Here is a 21,702-nt window from a genome sequence, read left to right on the forward strand (position 1 = left end):
ACAAAGGACTACCTATTACATGATTCTTTTATATAACAAAGCAATAGCAGGCAAATTTATAGAGACAGAAAGTAAATTAATGGCTTCCTGAATTAAAGTGAGAGAGTGTGGGGGATTATGACTAAGTAATGCAGAATTATTTTTTGGAGTAATAAAAATGTTTTGAAATTGGTTGTGGTACTGGATGTACAACTCCATGAATACTCTAGAAACCATTGAGCTATACACTTTAAAAGGGTACATTTTATGCTATATGAATGATATATCAATGAAGCTGTTACAATTTTTAATGTTTTAGATCCTCCGAAAGAAAAACAGAACGTGATTTTACTTTACATGGCACTATTTTCAAATGTGAAGTGTTCTTAATCTCTAATATATTAATGGTTTTTCATGAACACATCAAAACATTTCCTACATATATATATAAACTCTTCATCACTTTTAAAGTGAGGATAATTGGTACCTTTGGTCTACTTATGAATATGTTAAAAAACTTTATTGTTATGAAGATGGATTGATTTTCTTAGAATTATATTCTAATTTGATTTAACACAGTCATATCTACCCTTTATGATCCCAGCAGTATTATGGATACGTATTTTTGTATGTTGTTTCCTGAGCTTAGGTGTTTATCACAATGGAATATTCTGGGTGGAGGTAGAACAAGAGTTACCCTCAGCTTTAGATCATGTACTTGAAGAGAGCCTAGATCTGGCTGTTGAAATTCCAAGAATTATTCTTTTACTGTAAGTTCTATAAGTGTTTTTGAAACTTGAGCAGAGGTGTTACATTGACAAAAAAATCAATGTGCAATTATATATTTTTATTTCTTTCTTTTTCCCTAAACTACCACACATATGAGGTACCCTTCTTCCAAAGACTTGATAGGTTAAGTACGGCAAAAGCAAATGAAAAAGCAAGTCTCCCAATTAGAAGGAGAACCAAATGCCCTTGACTCAAGGATGAGGCATAAGAGTTCTGTGACGCCAATTTTCCATCACCGTGTCAGAATTACAGTAAGGAGGAATGTACAAGACTTATTCATGCTCTCTGATAAGGATAAATTATATCTAATACACTCCGCTTACTCTCTGATAATAAATTATATCTAATACATTCCGCTTACTCTCTTAGATCCTGATATCAAACATAAAGATTATGAGAGCCCTGCTCTTAACGAAATTTCAGTATAAGTCTTCTTGTACAAGTGACATCTTTTACTATGACATATGAAGTAGTTTACCATTTTCTGAAGCAGTGACTGTGATGTTGTACCATGGAGTTTCTTCTCTGTCAAGAACCTTTGTAGTCTTAATGGTTCCAGTATTGGCATCAATGTTGAAAAATCTGTCATCTTCAGCATTGTAGTTGATGAAGTATCTAGAGAAAAAAAAGAGAATTTTTTACTTGATGTTACAATGAAGAAAATACAACTGAACCAAGAGAAGTATTATATTTAAATACATTAAAATATTCAAATACTCTATATTTGATTACATGGCAGTTTTATATTTTTATAGAACTTATATCAATTATTCTTATCTGTCAGTCTTTAATTCTAAGTTCAATTACTAATTCAAAGAATAATTTTATTAGGTCTTACCAAGTTTCATGAATAAAAGTAGATAGTAGAAACATAGGGATTAATAATGGAGAGACCAAAAGAACTCACCTCTTAGAAACCTATAATATGTTGCTATTATCCAAAAAATAAATTAGAATCCTTGAAGTCAGAGATAAATTTATCTTGAAATTTCATTGTAGCTAAGTTTTAAAGATAAATATAAAATGAAAAACAAAACATTTATATTTATTAACATTGTACCTCCATCACAGTTCAACTAAACCCTTGTTCAGTCAAAGAATGAGATAAAAAATAAAGATAGGTTGAATTATAGGCCACAAATTATTTTCCCTCTTCAATTCATGTAATCTTGCAGGATTCTCTCATATTGGGTTAGATTTCAGCTTACTTTTGTAATCGAATGAGCTGAAAGTGATCGTGTCTGTCTTCTTTCTGGGCCTAGGTTTCATGAGACTTTGTATGTTTCCTCGTATGCTATGCCACTGCCACAAGAAAAGCATACTTGGGCTAATTAACTTGTCCTAGCAGGAGGAATTAAGGTCAGACCTTAATTGGGGCAAAGTTGTCCCAATTAAGGCTCCCAACCTAGCGTAGATCAACCTAGTAAATGTGCAGATGCATGATTGAGTGCCCCAGAGATAAACAGAACTGACATCAAAAGCTAGCCTAATTCAGCTGGCCCTCAGCTAACCCATCGACACATACGGTATAGTCAGACATAGCTTTTTTTTTAAGACCCCTGGGTTTTGGAGTTATGTGTTATTTAGCAACAGCTGATTGACATATCTATGAATAAATACTATTAAACAATTATCATATGCTCTAGAAAAGCTTCAGACTATTTCTACAACTATTTAAGGAGAGAAATATTCTCTTTTCTCCTAAAGCCTCTAATGCTTATTTCTCTTTTTAAATCTAAGCTTAAGTAATATTTTATCTAGACCTGAAAGATGAAATGGACTAATTATGTGAAAAGTGCTAGGGAAGAACATAGGAAATGGAGAAAACCAAGATGCAAAGATCCAAATTAAATAAAAAGTTTGAATTGGTTAGAAAACAAATCTATATAAATGTGGCTATGCAAACTGAATGACATGAATGTCCAAGAGTTAGGACAAGGTAGGACAAGGCAAAGAGTTTTTACTCTTTTGTGAAAGCAATGGGAAGAATGTCAAATTCAAAAAAATAAAAAGATTAATTCATGTTCTGAAAAATAACAGTGGCTACTTTTTATCATAGATTGTAGAAACTTGAAAACAATTTATAAACAAATTCTTTGTCAACTTGGACAAAGATGGAAAGATAGAATATAATGGAAAGAAGTGTATAACATATTGCTATATATGAAATGCAATTCATAGACTTTTTGTTGAAGTGGCATTAGTACAGCAATTAAATCACAGGTGACTTCATTTGCATGTGTGTGTTTGACCTACTATTTAATTGATAGGCCCCTTTACTGAGGTGGATAAAAAGAGTTAGGGAGAGGTAATTTGGAGAAAATGAATGATTATGCCTTAAATGCCCATTAGATACCCACGTGGAATAAAAAGCAAAAGTCAAATATGGGTATGGAGTTCAATTGTCCTTTCTAAACAGGAAATATAACTTTGAGACGACATAGGAGCATAAAGGTAAGGTAATGGGAATGGTATCATCTCATCTGGAACAGAATTGTAAGAGAAAAGAAATAAAAGATTGAGCACCAAAGTATACAACCTACTGAGTATAGAGCAGGCCAATATCTGTTCAGAGATGGTGACAGCCAAAGGAGAGAGGGAAAACCGGGAGGGGGAGTGGCGTGCAGCCAAGAAATGTCTTACCAGGAAGGAAGGAGCTAACAACTGGGGTGAAGTCTGTTAGGAGATTGATTGAGGTTAGTGAGGGTTAATTGGATTTGGCAAGATGGACAGTATTATTAATAGTTAACTTGTCAAGAATAACATCAGAAAAAATATCAAAGGATTGGAGATTTATTACAGTGGCTTCAAGAGAAGATACAAAGACCATGAGTCAAGACAATGGATCGATATCTTTTCCTGAATGAACAGCAGGAAAAAAAAAAAAGCATATTATGTCATCAGAAAAGTGGGTTCAACAAATTATTTTCTTTTATATGAGAAATAAAAAGCATTGTCTTTGCTGAAAGAAATGATGCTTTTGGAAAAGGGGACTATCAAAAATGGTAAAACTCATGAGAAGGTGAAAAGAATTGGATTCCAGGGCAGTTGTAGAAATTTCCCATTGAAAGTAATAGGGATGCTTCTTCCATTTTAGTATAAGTAAAAGAAGAAAAGCTGGGTAGAAATATAGGATAGGTGTGGTGATGTAAATATTGCAAAATTCATCATACTTTCTAGAACAGAGAGTAAGTGGAATTGCAGTACAACCCCATGCCTCTCGTAGGCATAAGGTGTTAGAAGGGTATGCAGAGCATATTGCTAAGGTGTGAAATCTTCTAACCTCCTGTGGATAGGCATGAACACACATGGCAGAGGATATTAATAGCAGCATGGAGAATGAAACTACAGAGCAAGGAGTATGCCAAGAAATCTAACTTATCAGTAAAAAACACATAAAAAGAGACAGATTGTATCACTTGTGTGATCAAAACAAGGAGGTGACCACTGTACATTGAATGTTCTAACAATAAGTACATGTTAATTGAAAAAAGTTTAACATAAAAAAGAAAGTTAAACAAGAAAAGGCACAATTTTAAAGTAAATCTTATTCTGAGACACAAAAACAAGATGCTACATAATAGTGGGAAATCTATATGTCACTGGACTTCTCAAAGCATAAAGCAACGCTACAGTAAAACCATTGCACCTTCTTTGAATTGAGTCTATACTAGAAAAAAAAGCACAAAACAAAACAAAACAAAACAAAAAACAAAAAAACCCCACCCTTCTTATAATATCTCTTTCCCAGAGGATAAATGCTGAGGATAAGGGCTGAACTGGTTAGGAAATGACAGATGTCTTTTCACGTGGAAAGGACAACATCCTTTAAAATGTAATCAGTAGGCTTTCTGGCTATTTTATTATCTAATGTTAACCTGTCTTTAAGAAATTGTCCATTTTTGGTTACTGTAAGAAAATCAGCTTCTGTATCTGAAATTTGGAGGGCTCAAATTTGGAACTTATTATTCAGCTTCAAAGTTTCCTGCAGCAACTATCAGAAAAGCTCAGATTATATTGCTATAGATCCCTATGAAATATGGCAAAGCATGTCTCGTTTTAGAAATTCGATCACCTTAGAACTGTCAGTCTGGAAGAAAATAGGTTTTGTTTTGTTTTGTTTTCCAAAAATATGTAGTCTTTTTGCCAGCCCAATCTCCTCTTTTTTAGCCACTTCACACTGGGCTTTCTAACATAAGTGCTAATATCAGTGGCTTAATATTTTTAGAGTTAAATGTATTTTAATTTATGTAGGTTTAAATTAAGTTTATATATTAGAAAAATGGTAACCAAAATGCTAGGCACACATCTTTAGACTCATGTTATTTGCTTCCGAGTTTCCTAAGCTATCTAGCTCTCTAGGGAAATCAATATCCTAAGGGCTAGATTTTGGGCGATGCTTGGATCCAAAGAGTCTTATTCATGAAGCTGCAATTGAATTTTGACTCAAGTAGAACTAAATAGTTCTGCCTAACCACCTTTGGCTTTCTGCCCAGACGTGGAAATAAAAACTCAGAAGTAAGTAAAGTGGAAATGTGAGAAAAGAGAAACTATTCAAGACTATTTTGAAGATTAAATGTAGAATCATTCTATTTAGAATGAAGAAGTGACATGGGTCCATAAAACCGTTAATCAAACAATTAAAAAGAGATGAGAATATTCTCAGTAAATTATTTTTTCAAATAATGTTATAATAAAATCTGTTTCATAAGCCCTCAGAAAGTTAAAAAAACTTAATACTTTATGAATGTATATATCAATATTTAGATTTTTTTACAAATAATTAATTTGACATTTTCAGGAGTATTTAGAAAATACAAAATCAAGTAACCATTTGCCTAGGAGACATAGGTCCTAAAAGAGGACTAATCATAAAACCCGTGGAATTGGGGTTTTAAATTAAAAAAAAAAAATTCTAGGTTACAGCTATCAAAAATGAACCAGAATAAATTGAGGTTAGAAGATTTATAGCCATATAAGACATTTTAAACAGTTTCTTCAAATTCTGATTTGGCCCTTAATATAAACCTTTGAGTACTGGTATATGTGTGAGGTAGAGAGGAAACACTTAAATACTTATATGAGTTATTTAACAAAGCTACCTAGTAAGAGGTAAGAAGAGCTAACATTTATGGAGCACTTGCAATATACTAGATGGGGTTCTAAGTGCTTTATAAACATTAGTTCATTAAACACTCAAAACAGTTGCATGAGGTAGGTACTATTACTAGTTCCCTTTTGCAAATGAAGAAACCAAGGCACAGAGTAATAGAGAATTTTGTACAACAATAAGGAGATAGTGCAAGAGATTAAAACACAATCTAGGTCTACTGAGTAATACTTATCAGCTTGTTTTTTTTTCCACAGTGTCCTTCTTGTTGCCCAAGCTGGAGTGCAACGGCACAATCTCGGCTCACTGCAACCTCCACTTCCCGGGTTTAAACGATTCTCTTGCCTTAGCCTCCCCAGTAGCTGGGATTAAAGGCATTTGCCCCCACGCCCAGCTAATTTTTGTAGTTTTGGTAGAGACAGGGTTTCACCATGTTGACCATGCTGGTCTCTAACTCCTGACCTCAGGTGATCCACCCCCCTCGGCCTCCCAAATTGCTGGGATTACAGGTGTGAACCACCACACCAGGCCAGCTTCTTTGTTTTTAAAAGGAGAAAGTTTTAAAGGGGTGATAATATTGTTTGAATATTTTTCACTTCTGAATCTCATATTAAAAGCTAATTCCCAGTGTTGGAGGTGAGGCCTTGGTGGGAGGTGACTGGATTGTGGGAGTGGATCCCTCATGAATGGTTTGGCCCCATCCACTTGGTGATAAGTGAGTTCTCACTCAGTTCACGCAAAATCTAATTGCTTAAAAGCCTGGGACCTCCCCTTCTCACTCCTGCTCCCACTCTCACCATGTGACATGCTGGCTCCCCTCCCCCTTCTGCCAAACTGTAAGTTCTCTGAGGCCAGAAGCAGATGCTGGCACCAGGCTTCCTGCACACCCTGCAGAACCATGAGCCAATTAAAACTCTTTTCTTTATAAATGACCCAGCTTCAGGTATTTTTATAGCAACACAAGCACAAACCCCTACAATCTTGATCCATTCATTCAAAAATACTTTCATTTGAAAGAGTACACAAAAGGAATGAGAAATATATATTTAAAAAGAGAGAATATGTCCAATAGTTTACTTTGGGAAAATAAGGAAATAAAGAAAAAAGAAAGAAAAGCCAGGTGCGGTGGCTCACGCCTGTAATCCTAGCACTTTGGGAGGCCGAGGCGGGCGGATCACGAGGTGCAGACCATCCTGGCTAACACGGTGAAACCCCGTCTCTACTAAAAATACAAAAAAATGAGCCGGGCATGGTGACGGGCACCTGTAGTCCCAGCTACTCGGGAGGCTGAGGCAGGAGAGTGGCGTGAACCCGGGAGGCGGAGCTTGCAGTGAGCTGAGATCGCGCCACTGTGTTCTAGCCTGGGCGACAGAGCGAGACTCAGTCTCAAAAAAAAAAAAAAAAGAAAGAAAGAAAGAACAAAGGGGGGAGGGAGGGAGGGAGGAAGGGAAAGAAGGAAGAAAGGAAGGAAGGAAAGAAAAGGAAGGAAGGGAGAGAAAGAAGAAAAGAAAGAAAGAAAAGAAAGAAAGAAAGGAAAGAAAGAAAGAAAGAGAAAGAAAGAGAAAGAAAGAAAGAAAGAAAAAGGGAGAGAGGGAGAAAGAAGGAAGGAAGGCAAGAAAACAAGCAAGCAAGAAAGAAATGGAGGGAGGGAGGGACAGGAAACTTATTATAATGATGGATGCCAGAGAGTTTAATGAAGAGATCAGAGAATAAAATTCCAAGGAATAAAAGCGTCATGGAGGACATGGTATTTGATCAGTCTTGAAAGATGAGTAACAGTTAAATAGAGATATGTGCATCAGAGATCATCCAGAGAGTATGGAATTTGATGATTTCATATGATATATTAGAGAAAAACAGAGAGAAAGAAAGATCTTAGATCTGGTTTGGAATTCCTTCAGAGGTGAGATAGCATTTTGCAGACTACTGGTATTGGCTGCTAGACTAGAAAGAGAAAAGAAGAAGAAAAAAAAGCTTCATGTAGTAGACAGGAAACAAACAGTAATTTTCTCCTTCCCACACATCAGCGTTCCAGTTAATATGACTGCCCTTATTCACGTGTTAGACTTGAGTAGTAAGCTCTCTTTTTAAAATAAAATATTCTTAGGTACAAGATGAGGATGGACTAAACTGTAGCACCTAGTATAGCAAATGAAAGAATATAATTATTCTCTTTGTAGATGAAAGGAGTACAGATATTTGATACGGAAAGATAATCTCTGTAAAATTTTGAAGATGAGAATGCATAGATTGGAAAAAAATGTCCAGAGTGTTTGGATTGTAAGAGCACAGACTTTTAAAGACACACGAAGAAGCAAGAAGAATTAGGGTGAGGGATGGGTTGCTTACCAAGGACGAATTTCCCAATTTTCGGATATCGGAAGTCGTAACCTCTTTGAAGACACTTAAAAACATCTACATTCTTTCTCTCTGTGTACAATAAGTTACAGATTCTTAGCCTTGTTTATTTAGAATGTAAAGATCAATTCCAGGAAAAATTGTTTCTAAAATAGACCCAGCATCTATGTGAAAATTATATTGGGCCATAGTAAGATCGTCAATACAGATTTGAAACCAAGCAAACCTATTAATCACAGCTGTATCACTTAGCGCTGTGATATTAAGAGATTTAGTCTCTCTGAGCTGTCTCCAAGAGCAAAATGGAGAACCATTTACATAATAATCTTCTTGTGATGATTAAGTGAAGTGATATGTGAAAATCAATTATGCTTGAGGGTTAAATGATAGGCCTTCATAGAACACAACTATAACTTGCTTTAAGGTTTCTCAGGAAGGTGGTTTTCTCTCTCTTTCTTTCTTGGGAAGCTTCGGTCTATTTTGATAAGACAGTTCATAAATTGTAGGTACTGGTTGTTCCTTTCTCCTATGACTGCACTATAAACACAGTGGGATATGAATAAGGGTTACTACTGAATAAAGAAGAGTCTCTGTACAAATAGCCAGAACTTCAGCCTGTTTCCGAAAATTCTCTGTCAGAAAATTAATTTTTAATTTCCTGCTTAAAGCACATAGAGCAATTTTTATTTGGAAAGTATATGACACTAAAGCTCTTTAACTTCTACCAACAATAACATAGATGTATTGCTTGGCCTCACAAGTGAATGAATAAGCCAACCAATCAATCAACAGTTATAATGGAGACTCTGATAATATTTCAGGCAACTGATAGTAGTCTTTTGCTTCTTTTGTAAATATTTTGGTAGCACTAACCATGCCAAGTAATCATGTCTTACCTATCCAGGTCAGTATGTTTTCACATCTAGATAAGATATCTGTAGATTCTTAATGCCATCCTTCACATGGATTTCTAATATTATGTTTAAAATTGGTTAGGTTAATTCAGGTAACAATTTTTTTTTCTCTTTATGGTGTGTAGCTGGCTTATTCCCTCTTTCATTGAGTAATATCTAAACATTGAACAAAGAACAAATACATTTGCACCTCACACAAAACTTCATAGAACCACAGTTCTAGAAATAATTTTAAGATGTAATACAATTATTGATTGTGAAAGCCCATCTTTTAGACTTCAGTTTACATCTAAGGAAAAAAAGCAAAGCAACTACTTTGTGGTATATCTTGTTAATATCCTGTACTAATCTACAAGCATATGTGGCCAAAAGGGTTAATATGAGGGTGAAAAGGTTGAAATAGACTCAAGGGCTACTCTTATATGACAATTGTGATACATAATTCAAACTTGTGATACATAATTCAAACCCTATAACCACCACATGTTCACTATATTATGTGTGAAATAAGTATCAAAATGGTATTTCATTAAATGCTACTCTGGAAGTTGTGTGATCAATGATCAATAAGATGTCTCCTAGTTATAGATCGGAGAAAGTGCAATTAAGTTACTGACAACTCAAATTTGCTCAGTAGTCTTTATCAGACCTCTAAATGGACAAGACGCATGGGCAAACCTTAACTAATTTCACACTGGCAGATAAATGGACCCATTCATGCCTCACCCAGTACAGGAGATCTTGCCAAGTTTCCAATATAACTTAGAAATACTCGCTATAATTTTGTATTTCTACACTGCTCTCTGTTCTATCATTCAACTTCTGCACCATTTCTTATCTCTAGTAAATGTTTTAAAGCAATGATGAAAGTAAAAAGAAAATGCAGTATATTGAAATGAGATGAAAAATGATTATTTAAATTAGTACCTTAGAGACCAACAAACAGAGACGTTATGACCATAGTAAAAATTCAATCTCAATAATGATTACCTTTACTCAAGTATTTTCTTCCACAGAAACTGCTTTAAATAAACTATGTAGGTCATCATTTGGCACTCAGCTTCCCTTTGATTATGTAGGTATATATTTGTGATAATTATTAAAGTGCATAAGAAATGTTATTTTTCATTTCAATAACAACTGTTCAGTCCTCAGTGGCACTTATTTTCATTATATTCTGTCCATTTCACCACAATAAATTAATTTAAAACTTATGTAACAGAAATCTATTTTTACAGTGACCTACTTAGAGATATATAATCTGGTTTAAAGTATAGAAGACCTCTTTCAGTTGTCACTTTGTAAACACTTGCACGTACAAGACATGAATGGTAAAGCAAATTTATTTAAGATTTTGTCACCCAAGTAGTTTTGTAAGTTTTATCGAGAATAATCAATAGTTGGGATAAAGTTTAATCAATACCTATCCTGTGAGATATTACCACAACTTGGTCTCTTTTTTTTTTTTTTTTTGAGACACAGGGTATTGCTCTGTCACCCAGTCTGGAGTGCAGCAGCAGGAACATGACTCATTGTAGCCTTCGCCTCCTGGGCTCAAGCGATCCTCCCACCTCAGCCTCTGAAGTATCTGGGACTACAGGTGTATGCAACCCCAATTTTTGTATTTGTTTGTAGAGACAGTGTTTTGTCATGTTGTCCAGGCTGGTATTGAACTCCTGAGCTCAAATGATCCTCTCGCCTCTACCTTCCAAAGTGTTAGAATTACAGGTGTGAGGGCCGGGCGCGGTGGCTCAAGCCTGTAATCCCAGCACTTTGGGAGGCCGAGACGGGCGGATCACGAGGTCAGGAGATCGAGACCATCCTGGCTAACACGGTGAAACTCCGTCTCTACTAAAAAATACAAAAAACTAGCCGGGCGAAGTGGCGGGCGCCTGTGGTCCCAGCTACTCGGGAGGCTGAGGCAGGAGAATGGCATGAACTCGGGAGGCGGAGCTTGCAGTGAGCTGAGATCCGGCCACCGCACTCCAGCCTGGGCAACAAAGCCAGACTCAGTCTCAAAAAAAAAAAAAAAAAAAAAAAAAAAGAATTACAGGTGTGAGCCAATGTGCCGAACCTTGGACTCACCTTTAGCTTCACAAAAAGTCACACACCTGAAGTATAGCTTAAAATTATGATTCTCTTTGTTAACATTGGGAATGCAATTTAACACACAAGCCATGCTTTGAGAAAATAATCCTTCTAAAAAATGAAGGTATGATTTCTCACATAAAGTGAGTATTGTGCTTACATGCTTAATAAGCTGGGTAGCACACATAGCACATGGATATTTGGGGGTACTTTTCAACCTCTTGAATCAAAACTTCCATCCAATGAAACAAAATTAAGCTAAACCTCTGCAGAGGCAATTATAATGTTTCTTCCTGGTATTTATGCCTCTAAGTAAGTGAGATACCAGAAATTCCATTAATCCTGAGTTCTAGAAATGCTACAAAACCTTATTCAAATTTTTTGTTCATGACTAGCCTGATTAACATGGCCAAACTGTCTCTACTAAAAATCCAAAAATCAGCCAAGAGTAGTGGTACATGCCTGTAATCCCAGATACATCGGAGACTAAGGCGGGAGAATCCCCTGAATTTGGGAGGTGGTGGTTGCCCACAGCCAAGATCATGCCACTGCACTCCAGGCTGGACAACAAGAGTGCAACTCCATCAAAAAAAAAAAGAATATTTTGTCTTTTTGTAAAACTCACATGAAATACATAAGCTATTTGGATGTCATTCTCCTGTTAGCAGATCTATAGAGTATCACTAAGCTAGGGCTAAGGTACTTATTCTAATTATGCACACCCTCCCAGGACATAGGTTCCCTTCCTAGGGGTAAGCCTGATTTGGTCACGTGGTGGTGATATTAGGCTGTTAGATACACTTTAACCAATAGTTGAAGATTTTTAGAGGTCTTTTATATCTTTAATGAAACATGAAAAAGTGACCACATTCTTGTCCAGTCTCAATTATTATTTAATTTTTTCATTAGTTTAGGCTTCAGGTAGAATCTAAGGGGGGAAAATAAGCTACTTCGTGGTATGTCTAGTTAATACTTTGGATCAATCAACCAGCACATGTGGCCAAAAAGATTACTATAATGGAGGAAATGTTCAAATAGATCCAAAATCTACTCTAATATAATAACTGTGACACATCATTATAACACTCTTATCATTGTATATTCACTTTATCCTGTGTGAAATAAGCATCAAAATGGTATTTATACCAAATGCTATTTCAGAAGTTGTATGACAAGAGCCAGGAGAAATGGCGAAGAGGAGGCAGGACAAACTGGCAGCTCCCACACGGACCAACAGAGCAGCGTGTGGAGACCCACATTGTGAAATTTTGCTCCAAGAACTACAACAGGAACAAATCAGGAAAGCCAAGAGAATCTACAGACCCTTTGAAAGAAGTGGACTGCAGCTGCAGGCTCCTTGGGATAGCTGAAGAATTGTGAGTCAGCTTGCTTTCTCAGCCGGGAGGCTTGTAGCCTGGGGCAAGTTCTTAGCTCTAATCACCAGCTGCCGGGAAATAAACTTGGTGCTGTTGGGTGGGACCCGATGGGAATGAGACCAGCTGTTTGGGCTACAGGCTGCATGGGATCAAGGTGAGGCCTGTACTGCTGGCTTTTCCCCACTTTCTGGGTGACCTGTGTGATGCAGCAGAGAAAGCCATAATCCCCCTGGGAACATAATTCCATTGGCCTGGGAACCACACTCCCATCCTCCATAGCAGCCACAGCAAGACCTGCCAAGAGTCTGAGCTCAGAAAAGCCTAACCCTGCCCCCACCTGATGGCCTTTCTCTACCCACTCTGGTACCCCAGGACAAAGTACATAATCTCTTGGGAGCGGTATGGCTCTGTGGACTGCTTGATCCTCCCTATACAACTGCAGCTGATATGCTCTTGAAAGCACCACCTTCTGGCTGGAGGCCAACCAACACAAAACCAGCACACTTAACAAAAATACAATGAAGGTTCCTCACAGAGTCTACTTCACTCCCTTGCTACCTATAATGGAGTAGGTGCTGGCATCCACAGCTGAGAGACCTGAAGATGGGTCACATCATAGGACATTTTGCAAACACTCCATAGTATCAGCCCAGTGCCTGGTAGCTCCATTGGGTGGCTAGATCCAGAGGGGTGATAACATTCACTGAAGTTTGGTTCTCAGGTAGCCCCGTCCCTAGAGGAAAGGGAAGAACACCACATCAAGGAAACACCCTGTGGGAGAAAAGAATCTGAACAGCAGCCCTGAGTCCCACATCTTTCCTTTGATATAGTCTATCCAAATGAGAAGGGACCAGAAAAACAATTCTGATAACATGACAAAACAAGGTTCTTTAACACCCCAAAAAGCTCTCACTAGCTTACCAGCAATGGATCCAAACCAAGACTAAATTTCTGAATTGCCAGAAAGAGAATTCAGAAGGTTGATTATTAAGCCAATCAAGGAAGCACTAGAGAAAAGTGAAGAAGTTCAACTTAAAGAAATCCAAAAAAATTATACAAGTTATGAATGAAAAAATCTCCACTGAAATAGACAGCATAAGTAAAAACAAAAATCACCACATCTGGAAATCAAGGACATACTTAGAGAAATGCAAAATGCACTGGAAAGTCTCAGTAACAGAATCAAACAAGTAGAAGAAGAAAACTATAGAACTTGAAGACAAGACTTTCGAATTAACCCAATTCATCAAAGAAAAAGAAAAAAAGAATTTATAAAATGACCAAAGACTACAAGAAGTTTGGAATTATGTTAAATGAACAAACCTAAAAATAATTGGTGCTCCCAAGGAAGAAGAGAAGTCTAAAAGTTTGGAAAACACATTTTAGGGAATAATTGTAGAAAACTTCTCTGGCATTGTTAGAGATCTAGACATTCAAATACGAGAAGCTCAGAGAACACCTGGAAAATTAATCACAAAAAGATCATCTCCTAGACACCTAGTAATAAAGTTATCTCATGTCAAGATGAAGGAAAGAATCTTAAGAAACGTGTGGAAAAGCAAGCAAACAAACAAAAACACCAGGCAACCTATAAAGGAAAGCCTATCAGATTAACGGCAGATTTCTCAGCAGAAATCCTACAAGCTAGAAGACATTGGGGTCCTATCATTCACCTGCTTCAACAAAACAATTATCAGTCAAGAATTTTGTATCCAGCAAAACTAAGTTTCATAAATGAAGGGAGAATACAGTCTTTTTCAGATAAACAAATGCTGAGAGAATTCACCACTACCAAGCCAGCACTATAAGAACTGCTAAAAGGAGAGCTAAATCTTGAAACAAGTTATCAAAATACACCAAAATAGAATCTCCTTAAAGCATAAACCTCAAAAGACCTATAAAACAGTAACACAATGAAATAAACCAAGGTATTTAGGCCAAAAATAGCATAATGAATAGAATAGTACCTTACATCTCAATGCTAATGCTGAATGTAAATGGCCTAAATGCTGCCCTTAAAAGATACAGAATGGCAGAATGAATAAAAACTCACATCCAAGTATCTGCTGTCTTCAAGTGACTCAACTGACACAGGACTAATATACTTAAGATAAAGGGGTGGACACAGATATTTCATGCAAATGGACACCAAAGGCAAACAGGAGTAGCTATTCTTATATCAGACAAAATGAACTTTAAAGCAACAGCAGTTAAAAAAAAAGACAGAGGGACTTTATGTAATGATAAAAGAACTAGTCCAAAAGAAAAAAAAAATCACAATTCTAAATATATATGCACATAACACTGCAGATTCCAAATTTATTAAATATAAAAGTTGTTACTAAACCAAAGAAATGAGATAGACAGCAACACAGTAATAGTGGGGGACTTCAATACTCCACTGACAGCACTAGACAGGTCATGAAGACAGAAATTTAACAAAGAAACAAGAGACTTAAACTATATCCTAGAATAAATGGACTTAACAGATCTTTAAAGAACATTCTATCCCACAACTGCAGAATATTCATTCTATTCGTCAGCACATGGAACATTCTCCAAGACAGACAATATGATAGACCACAATACAATTCTCAACAAATTTAAGTAAATCAAAATTATATCAAGTACTCTCTCAAACCACATTGGAATAAAATTGAAAATCAACTCTAAAATGAACCCTCAAAACCATGCAAATACATGGAAATTAAATAACCTGCTTCTGAATGATCATTGAGACAACAATGAAATAAAATTGGAAATTAAAAATCTTTTTGAACTGAATGACAATAGTGACATGACCTATCAAAACCTCTGGGATACAGCAAAAGTGGTGCCAAATGGAAAGTTCATAGCATTAAATGCCTACATCAAAAAGTTTGAAAGGGTACAAATAGACAATCTAAGGTAACATGTCAAGGAAGTAGAGAAACAAGAACAAATCACACTGAAACACGGCAGAGGAAAAGAAGTAACAAAATCAGAGCAGAACTAAATGAAATTGAAACAAAAAACATACAATACAATAGATAAATGAAACAGAAAGCTAGTTCTTTAAAAAGATAAATAAAAATGATAGACCGTTAGTGAGATTAACTAAAAAGAGAAGCAAGAAGATCCAAAAAACTCAATTAGAAACAAAACAGGAGATATTAGAACTGATACCACAGACATACAAAAGAGCATTCTAGGCTATTATGAACAACTTTATGCACATAAAATAGAAAACCAAGAGTAGATGGATAAATTCCTGGAAATATACAATCCTCCTACATTAAACAAGGAAAAATAGAAACTCTGAACAGACCAATAACAAGCAGTGAGATTGAAATGGTAATTAAAAAGTTACCAACAAAAAAAGTCCAGGACCAGTCAGATTCATGGCTGAATTCTATCAGACATTCAAGTAAGAATTGGTACCAATCCTATTGACACTATTTCACAAGACAGAGAAGGAGACAATCCTCCCTAAGTCATTCTATGAAGCCAGTATCTTTCTAATACTAAAACCAAAAGGGGACATAACCAAAAAAAGAATATTACAGACCAATACACAGACCGGGTGAACATATATGCATCAGACCCTTATGAACATGATCTAGGAGGGTTGTATATTTTCAGGAAAGTATCTATCTCCTCTTGGTTTTCTAGTTGAACAAAGTTGTTCATAGAAGCCTAGAATGATCTTTTGTATGCCTGTGGTATCAGTTGTAATATCTCCTGTTGCATTTCTAATTGAGCCTGTTTGGATCTTCTTGCTTCTCTTCTTGGTTAATCTCACTAATGTTTACCATTTTTATTTACCTTTTAAAATAACTAGTTTTTGTTTCATTTTTCTATTGTATTGTGTGTTTTTTGTTTCAATTTCATTTAGTTCTGCTCAGATCTTTGTTATTTCTTTTTTTCTGCTGTGCTACAGACCCTGATGAACATCTATGCAAAAATCTTCAACAAAATATTGTCTAACAGAATTCAACAGCATATCAAAAAGATATTCCACCGTGATCAAGTAGGTTTCATACCAGGGATGTTTAACATCCACAAGTCAATAAATGTGGTACATCACATAAACAGAATTAAAAACAAAAATCACATGATTATCTCAATAGATGCAGTAAAAGCATTTCAACAAAATCCAGCATCCTTTTATGATTAAAACACTCATCAAAATCACCAAAGAAGGGGCATACTGTAAGGTAATAAACGCCATCTATGACAAACCCACAACCAACAGGGAAAAGTTAAAAGCATTTCCCCTGAGAACTGGAACAAGACAAGGATGCTTACTCTTATCACTTCTCTTCAAGTACTAGAAGTCCTAGTCAGAGCAGTCAGATGAGAGAAAGAAATAAAGGGCATCCAACTGGTAATGATGAAGTCAGATTGTTGCTGTTCGGTGATGACATGATCCTATACCTAGAAAATCCTAAAGACTCATGCAAAAAGCTCCTAGAACAGGTAAATGAATTAAGCAAAGTTTCAGGGTACAAAAATAATGTCCACAAATCAGTAGCTCTGCTATACACTAACAATGACCAAGCTGAAAATCAAATCAGGAAGTCAACCCCTTTACAATAGCTGCAAAAAAACAAACAACCGACCAACCAAACAAACAAAACTTAGGAATATATTTAACCAAGAAGGAGAAAAACTCCTACAAGGAAAACTACAAAACACTGCTGAAATACATTATAGACAACATAAACAAATGGAAACATATTCCATGCTCATGGATGGATTCAATCAATATTGTAAAAATGACCATACTGCCAAAAGCAATATACAAATTCAATGCAATTCTGATGGGTGCTGAAGAGTTGATGGGTGCAGCACACCAACATGGCACAAGTATACATATGTAACCAACCTACATGTTATGCCCATGTACCCTAGAACTTAAAGTATAATAATAATAAAAAAAAATAATAAAAATAAAAAAAAATACCACTATCATTCTTCACAAAACCAGAAAAAACATCCTAAAATTCATATGGAACCAAAAAAGAGCCTGCATAGCCAAAGCAAGACTAAGCAAAAGAATAATTCTGGAGGCATCACATTACCTGACTTCAACCATATTATAAGGCTATAGTCACCAAAACAGCATGGTACTGGTATAAAAGTAGGCACATAAACCAATGGAGCAGAATAGAGAACCCAGAAATAAAGCCAAATACAGTCATGTGATCTTTGACAGAGCAAACAGAAATGTAAAGTGGGAAAAAGACACCCAATTCAACAAACTGTGCTGGGATAACTGGCAGGCCACATGTAGAAGAGTGAAACCGGCTCCTCATTTCTCACCCTTATACAAAAGTCACCTCAAGATGGATCAAAGAGTTAAATCTAAAACCTGAAACCATAAAAACTTCTAGAAGATAACATTGGAAAAATCCTTCTAGAAATTGGCTTAGACAAAGATTTCATGACCAAGAATCCAAAAGCAAACACAACAAAAACAAAGATAAATAGATGGAACTTAATTAAAGTAAATAGTTTCTGCACAGTAAAAGAAATAATCAGTAAACAGACAACCCATAGAGTAGGTGAAAATCTTCATAATCTATACATCCTATAAAGGACTAATATCCACAATCTACAAGGAACTTAAATCATCAAGAAAAAACAAACACACAATCCCATCAAAAAGTGGGCTAAGGACATGAATAGACAATTCTCAAAATAAGATATTCCATTGGCCAATAAACATATGAAAAAAATGCAACATCACAAATTATCAGGGAAATGCAAATCAAAATCACAGTGTGATACCACCTCACTCCTGCCAGAATGGCCATAATCAAAACATCAAAAAATAATAGATGTTGGCATGGATGTGGTGAAAAGGGAACACTTTTACATTGTTGGTGGGGGTACAAACTAGTACAACCACTATGGAAAACAGTGTGGAGATTCCTCACAGAACTAAAAGGATATCTACTGCTTGAAACAGCAATCCCACTCCTGGGCATCTACCCATAGGAAAAGAAGTCATTATACAAAAAAGATACCTGCACAGGTATGTTTACAGCAGCACAATTCGTAATTGCAAAAATATGGAATCAGCCCAAATGCCCATCAATGAATGTATGGATAAAGAAAATGTGGTATACATATACCATGGAATACCAGTCAGCCATAAAAATGAATGAAATAATGGCATTTGCAGCAGCCTGGATGGAATTGGAAACTATTATTCTAAGTTCAATAACTCAGGAATGGAAAACCAAACATTGTCTTTTGTCACTCATAAGTGGGAGCTAAGCTATGAGGATGCAAAGGCACAAGAATGATACAAAGGACTTTGGGGACTTGGGGGAAAGGGTGTGAGGGTGAAGGATAAACACTACACATTGGGTTCAGTGTATACTGCTCAGCTGATGGGTGCACCAAAATATTAAAAATCACCACTAAATAAAATATTCATGTAACCAAACACCACCTGTTCCCAAAAAACATATTGAATTTTTTAAAATAGGCCAAAACAGAAAAAAAAGTAGTTGTATGACTGAATGTATCATAAAGTTTTGCCTGTGGGAAAAAAAAATCATTTTATATGAGATAATATCTTTAGCTATATGCTTTCGGACCATTCAGCCTTCAAAGTCTACAGACATGTTCATCTGTGAAAGAATAGAGTTGTCTAGTCATCTTTATGTCCCCTTGAGTTCTCAAGCATCATGTGTTTATGACATTGAACAATAAAAGCATTAATCAATCTCAGTGTTCTAATATCAGCAATATGTAATGTGATACAATTTCAAAACACAGGTTATAGACAAAGACTTTTGATTTTAAGCAAGAGTTTGCTTTCTGTCTGTCTCTACTGGATTTGCATTAAATATCCATAATGGACTGTTTCCTTTGGATCAGAACACAATGGCTGAGTTTTGTTGATGATACATTGAGGATTGCCATGAAGAGAACATGGAAATAATTTTATATTATCATAACTAAATTTGGTCTATGAGAAAAAGTTATTGTATATTAGATACCTTTAACACGAACACATTTTAAAACATATTTACTGGTTATTTTTCATCTTTTGTTTCAAAAGTTGAAATCCTGCATTCAAACTCTTAATAATTTCTTTTCACTTTCCCTCTTGAACTTTGCCAAAAGACCTTACCATTATTCCAAAATCTCTCTCTTTTTTTGTTGTTATAACATCCAAAATAATTTGGTATTTCTAATCCAACTCATCACCAATGATGTGAAAATTTCAAAAGTAGAGAAGAAAGCAAACTAAAAACAAAAAGAAGTGAATGCTTCCAGTATATTCAGTGTACCATTATTTACGAATAAATTCACCTTACCAAGGTCACAATAAATCTCTGAATAGGCTGAGAAAATACTTTTAATACTTTGCATCCATTTCTTTAAAAGTATCCCTTATGTTTAAAATGTAAAAATATTTTTAAATCTGGCTAAGTTTCCAATGTGATCACAATACATTTGGGCTATGGTTTATTTTATAGATAGTGTCATCATAAGCATTTGAAATGATTACGCAAAATAATTATTTATTGCTTTAAAGTTATTATTCAAGGAAAACATTCAAATTCTCAACAAGAAGTAAATGTGTAGATAAATTCAGGTCATAAATCAAGATGCAAAGAAGGAAAGATGGGACATATACTCAGTCATGTAAATTCAGGTGCTAAAGCTTTTCATCATATGAGAAATGTTGATTCAGGGACTCCAACTTTTTTTTTTAAATACTAAATCAAGTAATGTACATCTTTAACTACAATATTGAAAAACTATAAAATTAAGAGCAAGTTTATTACTACCATGCTAAAGTTAAAAAAAGACTTGCCAGTTTTTAGCATCCCCTTTTCCAATGTGTGGAGTAAACCCATAAAACGGAAGGCCCCAGGTAGTGGCATTTGATTAATGGTTCTCTGAGCATTTATAATATACATTTGTTTCTAATTTTTGAAACTTGATTTTTGTAAATGTAGTCATTTTGTTAATATGTTTTCATTTTTTATTAGCTATAGTGTATAAGAGGGAGGATATTGGGTTACAAAAACAAAGTTTTCAGAGTAAAGCCAAATTGGATTTGCATTAAAATGTCATGTTATCACTCTGAAAACAGAATCAAGTTAGTTAATTTTTTGAACTTTAGTTTCTTCATCTATAGAATGGAATCAATAATACAGACAGTTTCAGTGTTGTAAAGCAGTTTATGGAATGATATATAAAGTCCATGGCCAACAGATAGGAGACAATGAATGGCAACTATTTAATAGTCACATGTCATAAGGCCACATTTCCAAAAGCTCTCTAGATTCTTGTTCTCAACATGAGATTGCTCATCTCTCAGTAGCTAATCTGTGAAATTCCTGAATTCTATTTGTAATTTGTGAGCAAATGGTGTAGCCTGTTTAAATGAAAGACTTCACTGCTGGTAAACAGCCAGCCTCTAATTTTATTTTTTCAAAAAGGTGATGATTGGAGAAGAAGGTGCAGCAAGATATCGGTATAGAACCCTACAAAGATTGTCAACCCTGCAGGAACACTGAATTGAAGAACTCACAAAACACCTTCATAGGGACTAAAAATCAAGTGTCTGATCACAGTACTTGGTATTTACATCATATTAATGAACAGGGCACAGAAGAGCACAGGAAAGACAACCTTGAATCGCTTACACAACCCCTCCCTCATGCCCTGGTAGTGGCAGCAGAGCACAAAGAGAGAATCTGTGCACTTTGGGGAGGGAGAACACAATGATTACGAGACTTTGCATTGGAACTCAGTACCTCCCTGTGAGAGCAGAAAGCAAAAAGGGACAGAACACAGTCTGCACCTATGGAGTGAGGCTTGAGACCAGCACAGGCTAGAGAGAAATAATCCAACCCCGTGGGTGAAACCTGAGTTCTGGCTAGCCCCACCACTGTGCCCTAAAGCACTCTGGAGTCCTAAATGAACTTGAAAGGCAGTCTGGGCCAGAAGGACTGCAATTCCTGAGTAAGCCTTGGTGCTGTGCTGGACTTGGAGCCAGTGGACCTGGAGTGCAGACGACATAGTGAGAAGCCAGCTGGAGTGGTCAAGGGAGTGCTTCTGCTACCCCTCCCCCAAC

The 21,702-nt window shown here is 35.9% G+C and overlaps 1 protein-coding gene across 10 annotated transcripts in view; it reads right to left on the bottom strand.

The window, feature by feature from the left end:
- The window catches only part of CDH18 (cadherin 18), a 1,104,333-nt gene that overhangs the window by 75,554 nt on the left and 1,007,077 nt on the right, over window positions 1–21,702 (bottom strand). For all 10 annotated transcript variants that reach the window (XM_017959458.3, XM_017959453.3, XM_021940114.2 and 7 more), the window contains one exon: window positions 1,247–1,383. In XM_017959458.3, coding sequence (XP_017814947.2) covers window positions 1,247–1,383 — 137 coding nt within the window. The remainder of the gene's footprint in view (window positions 1–1,246; window positions 1,384–21,702) is intronic.

The sequence above is a fragment of the Papio anubis genome, chromosome 5, assembly GCF_008728515.1.
Source record: "Papio anubis isolate 15944 chromosome 5, Panubis1.0, whole genome shotgun sequence".
Lineage (NCBI taxonomy): Eukaryota > Metazoa > Chordata > Mammalia > Primates > Cercopithecidae > Papio > Papio anubis.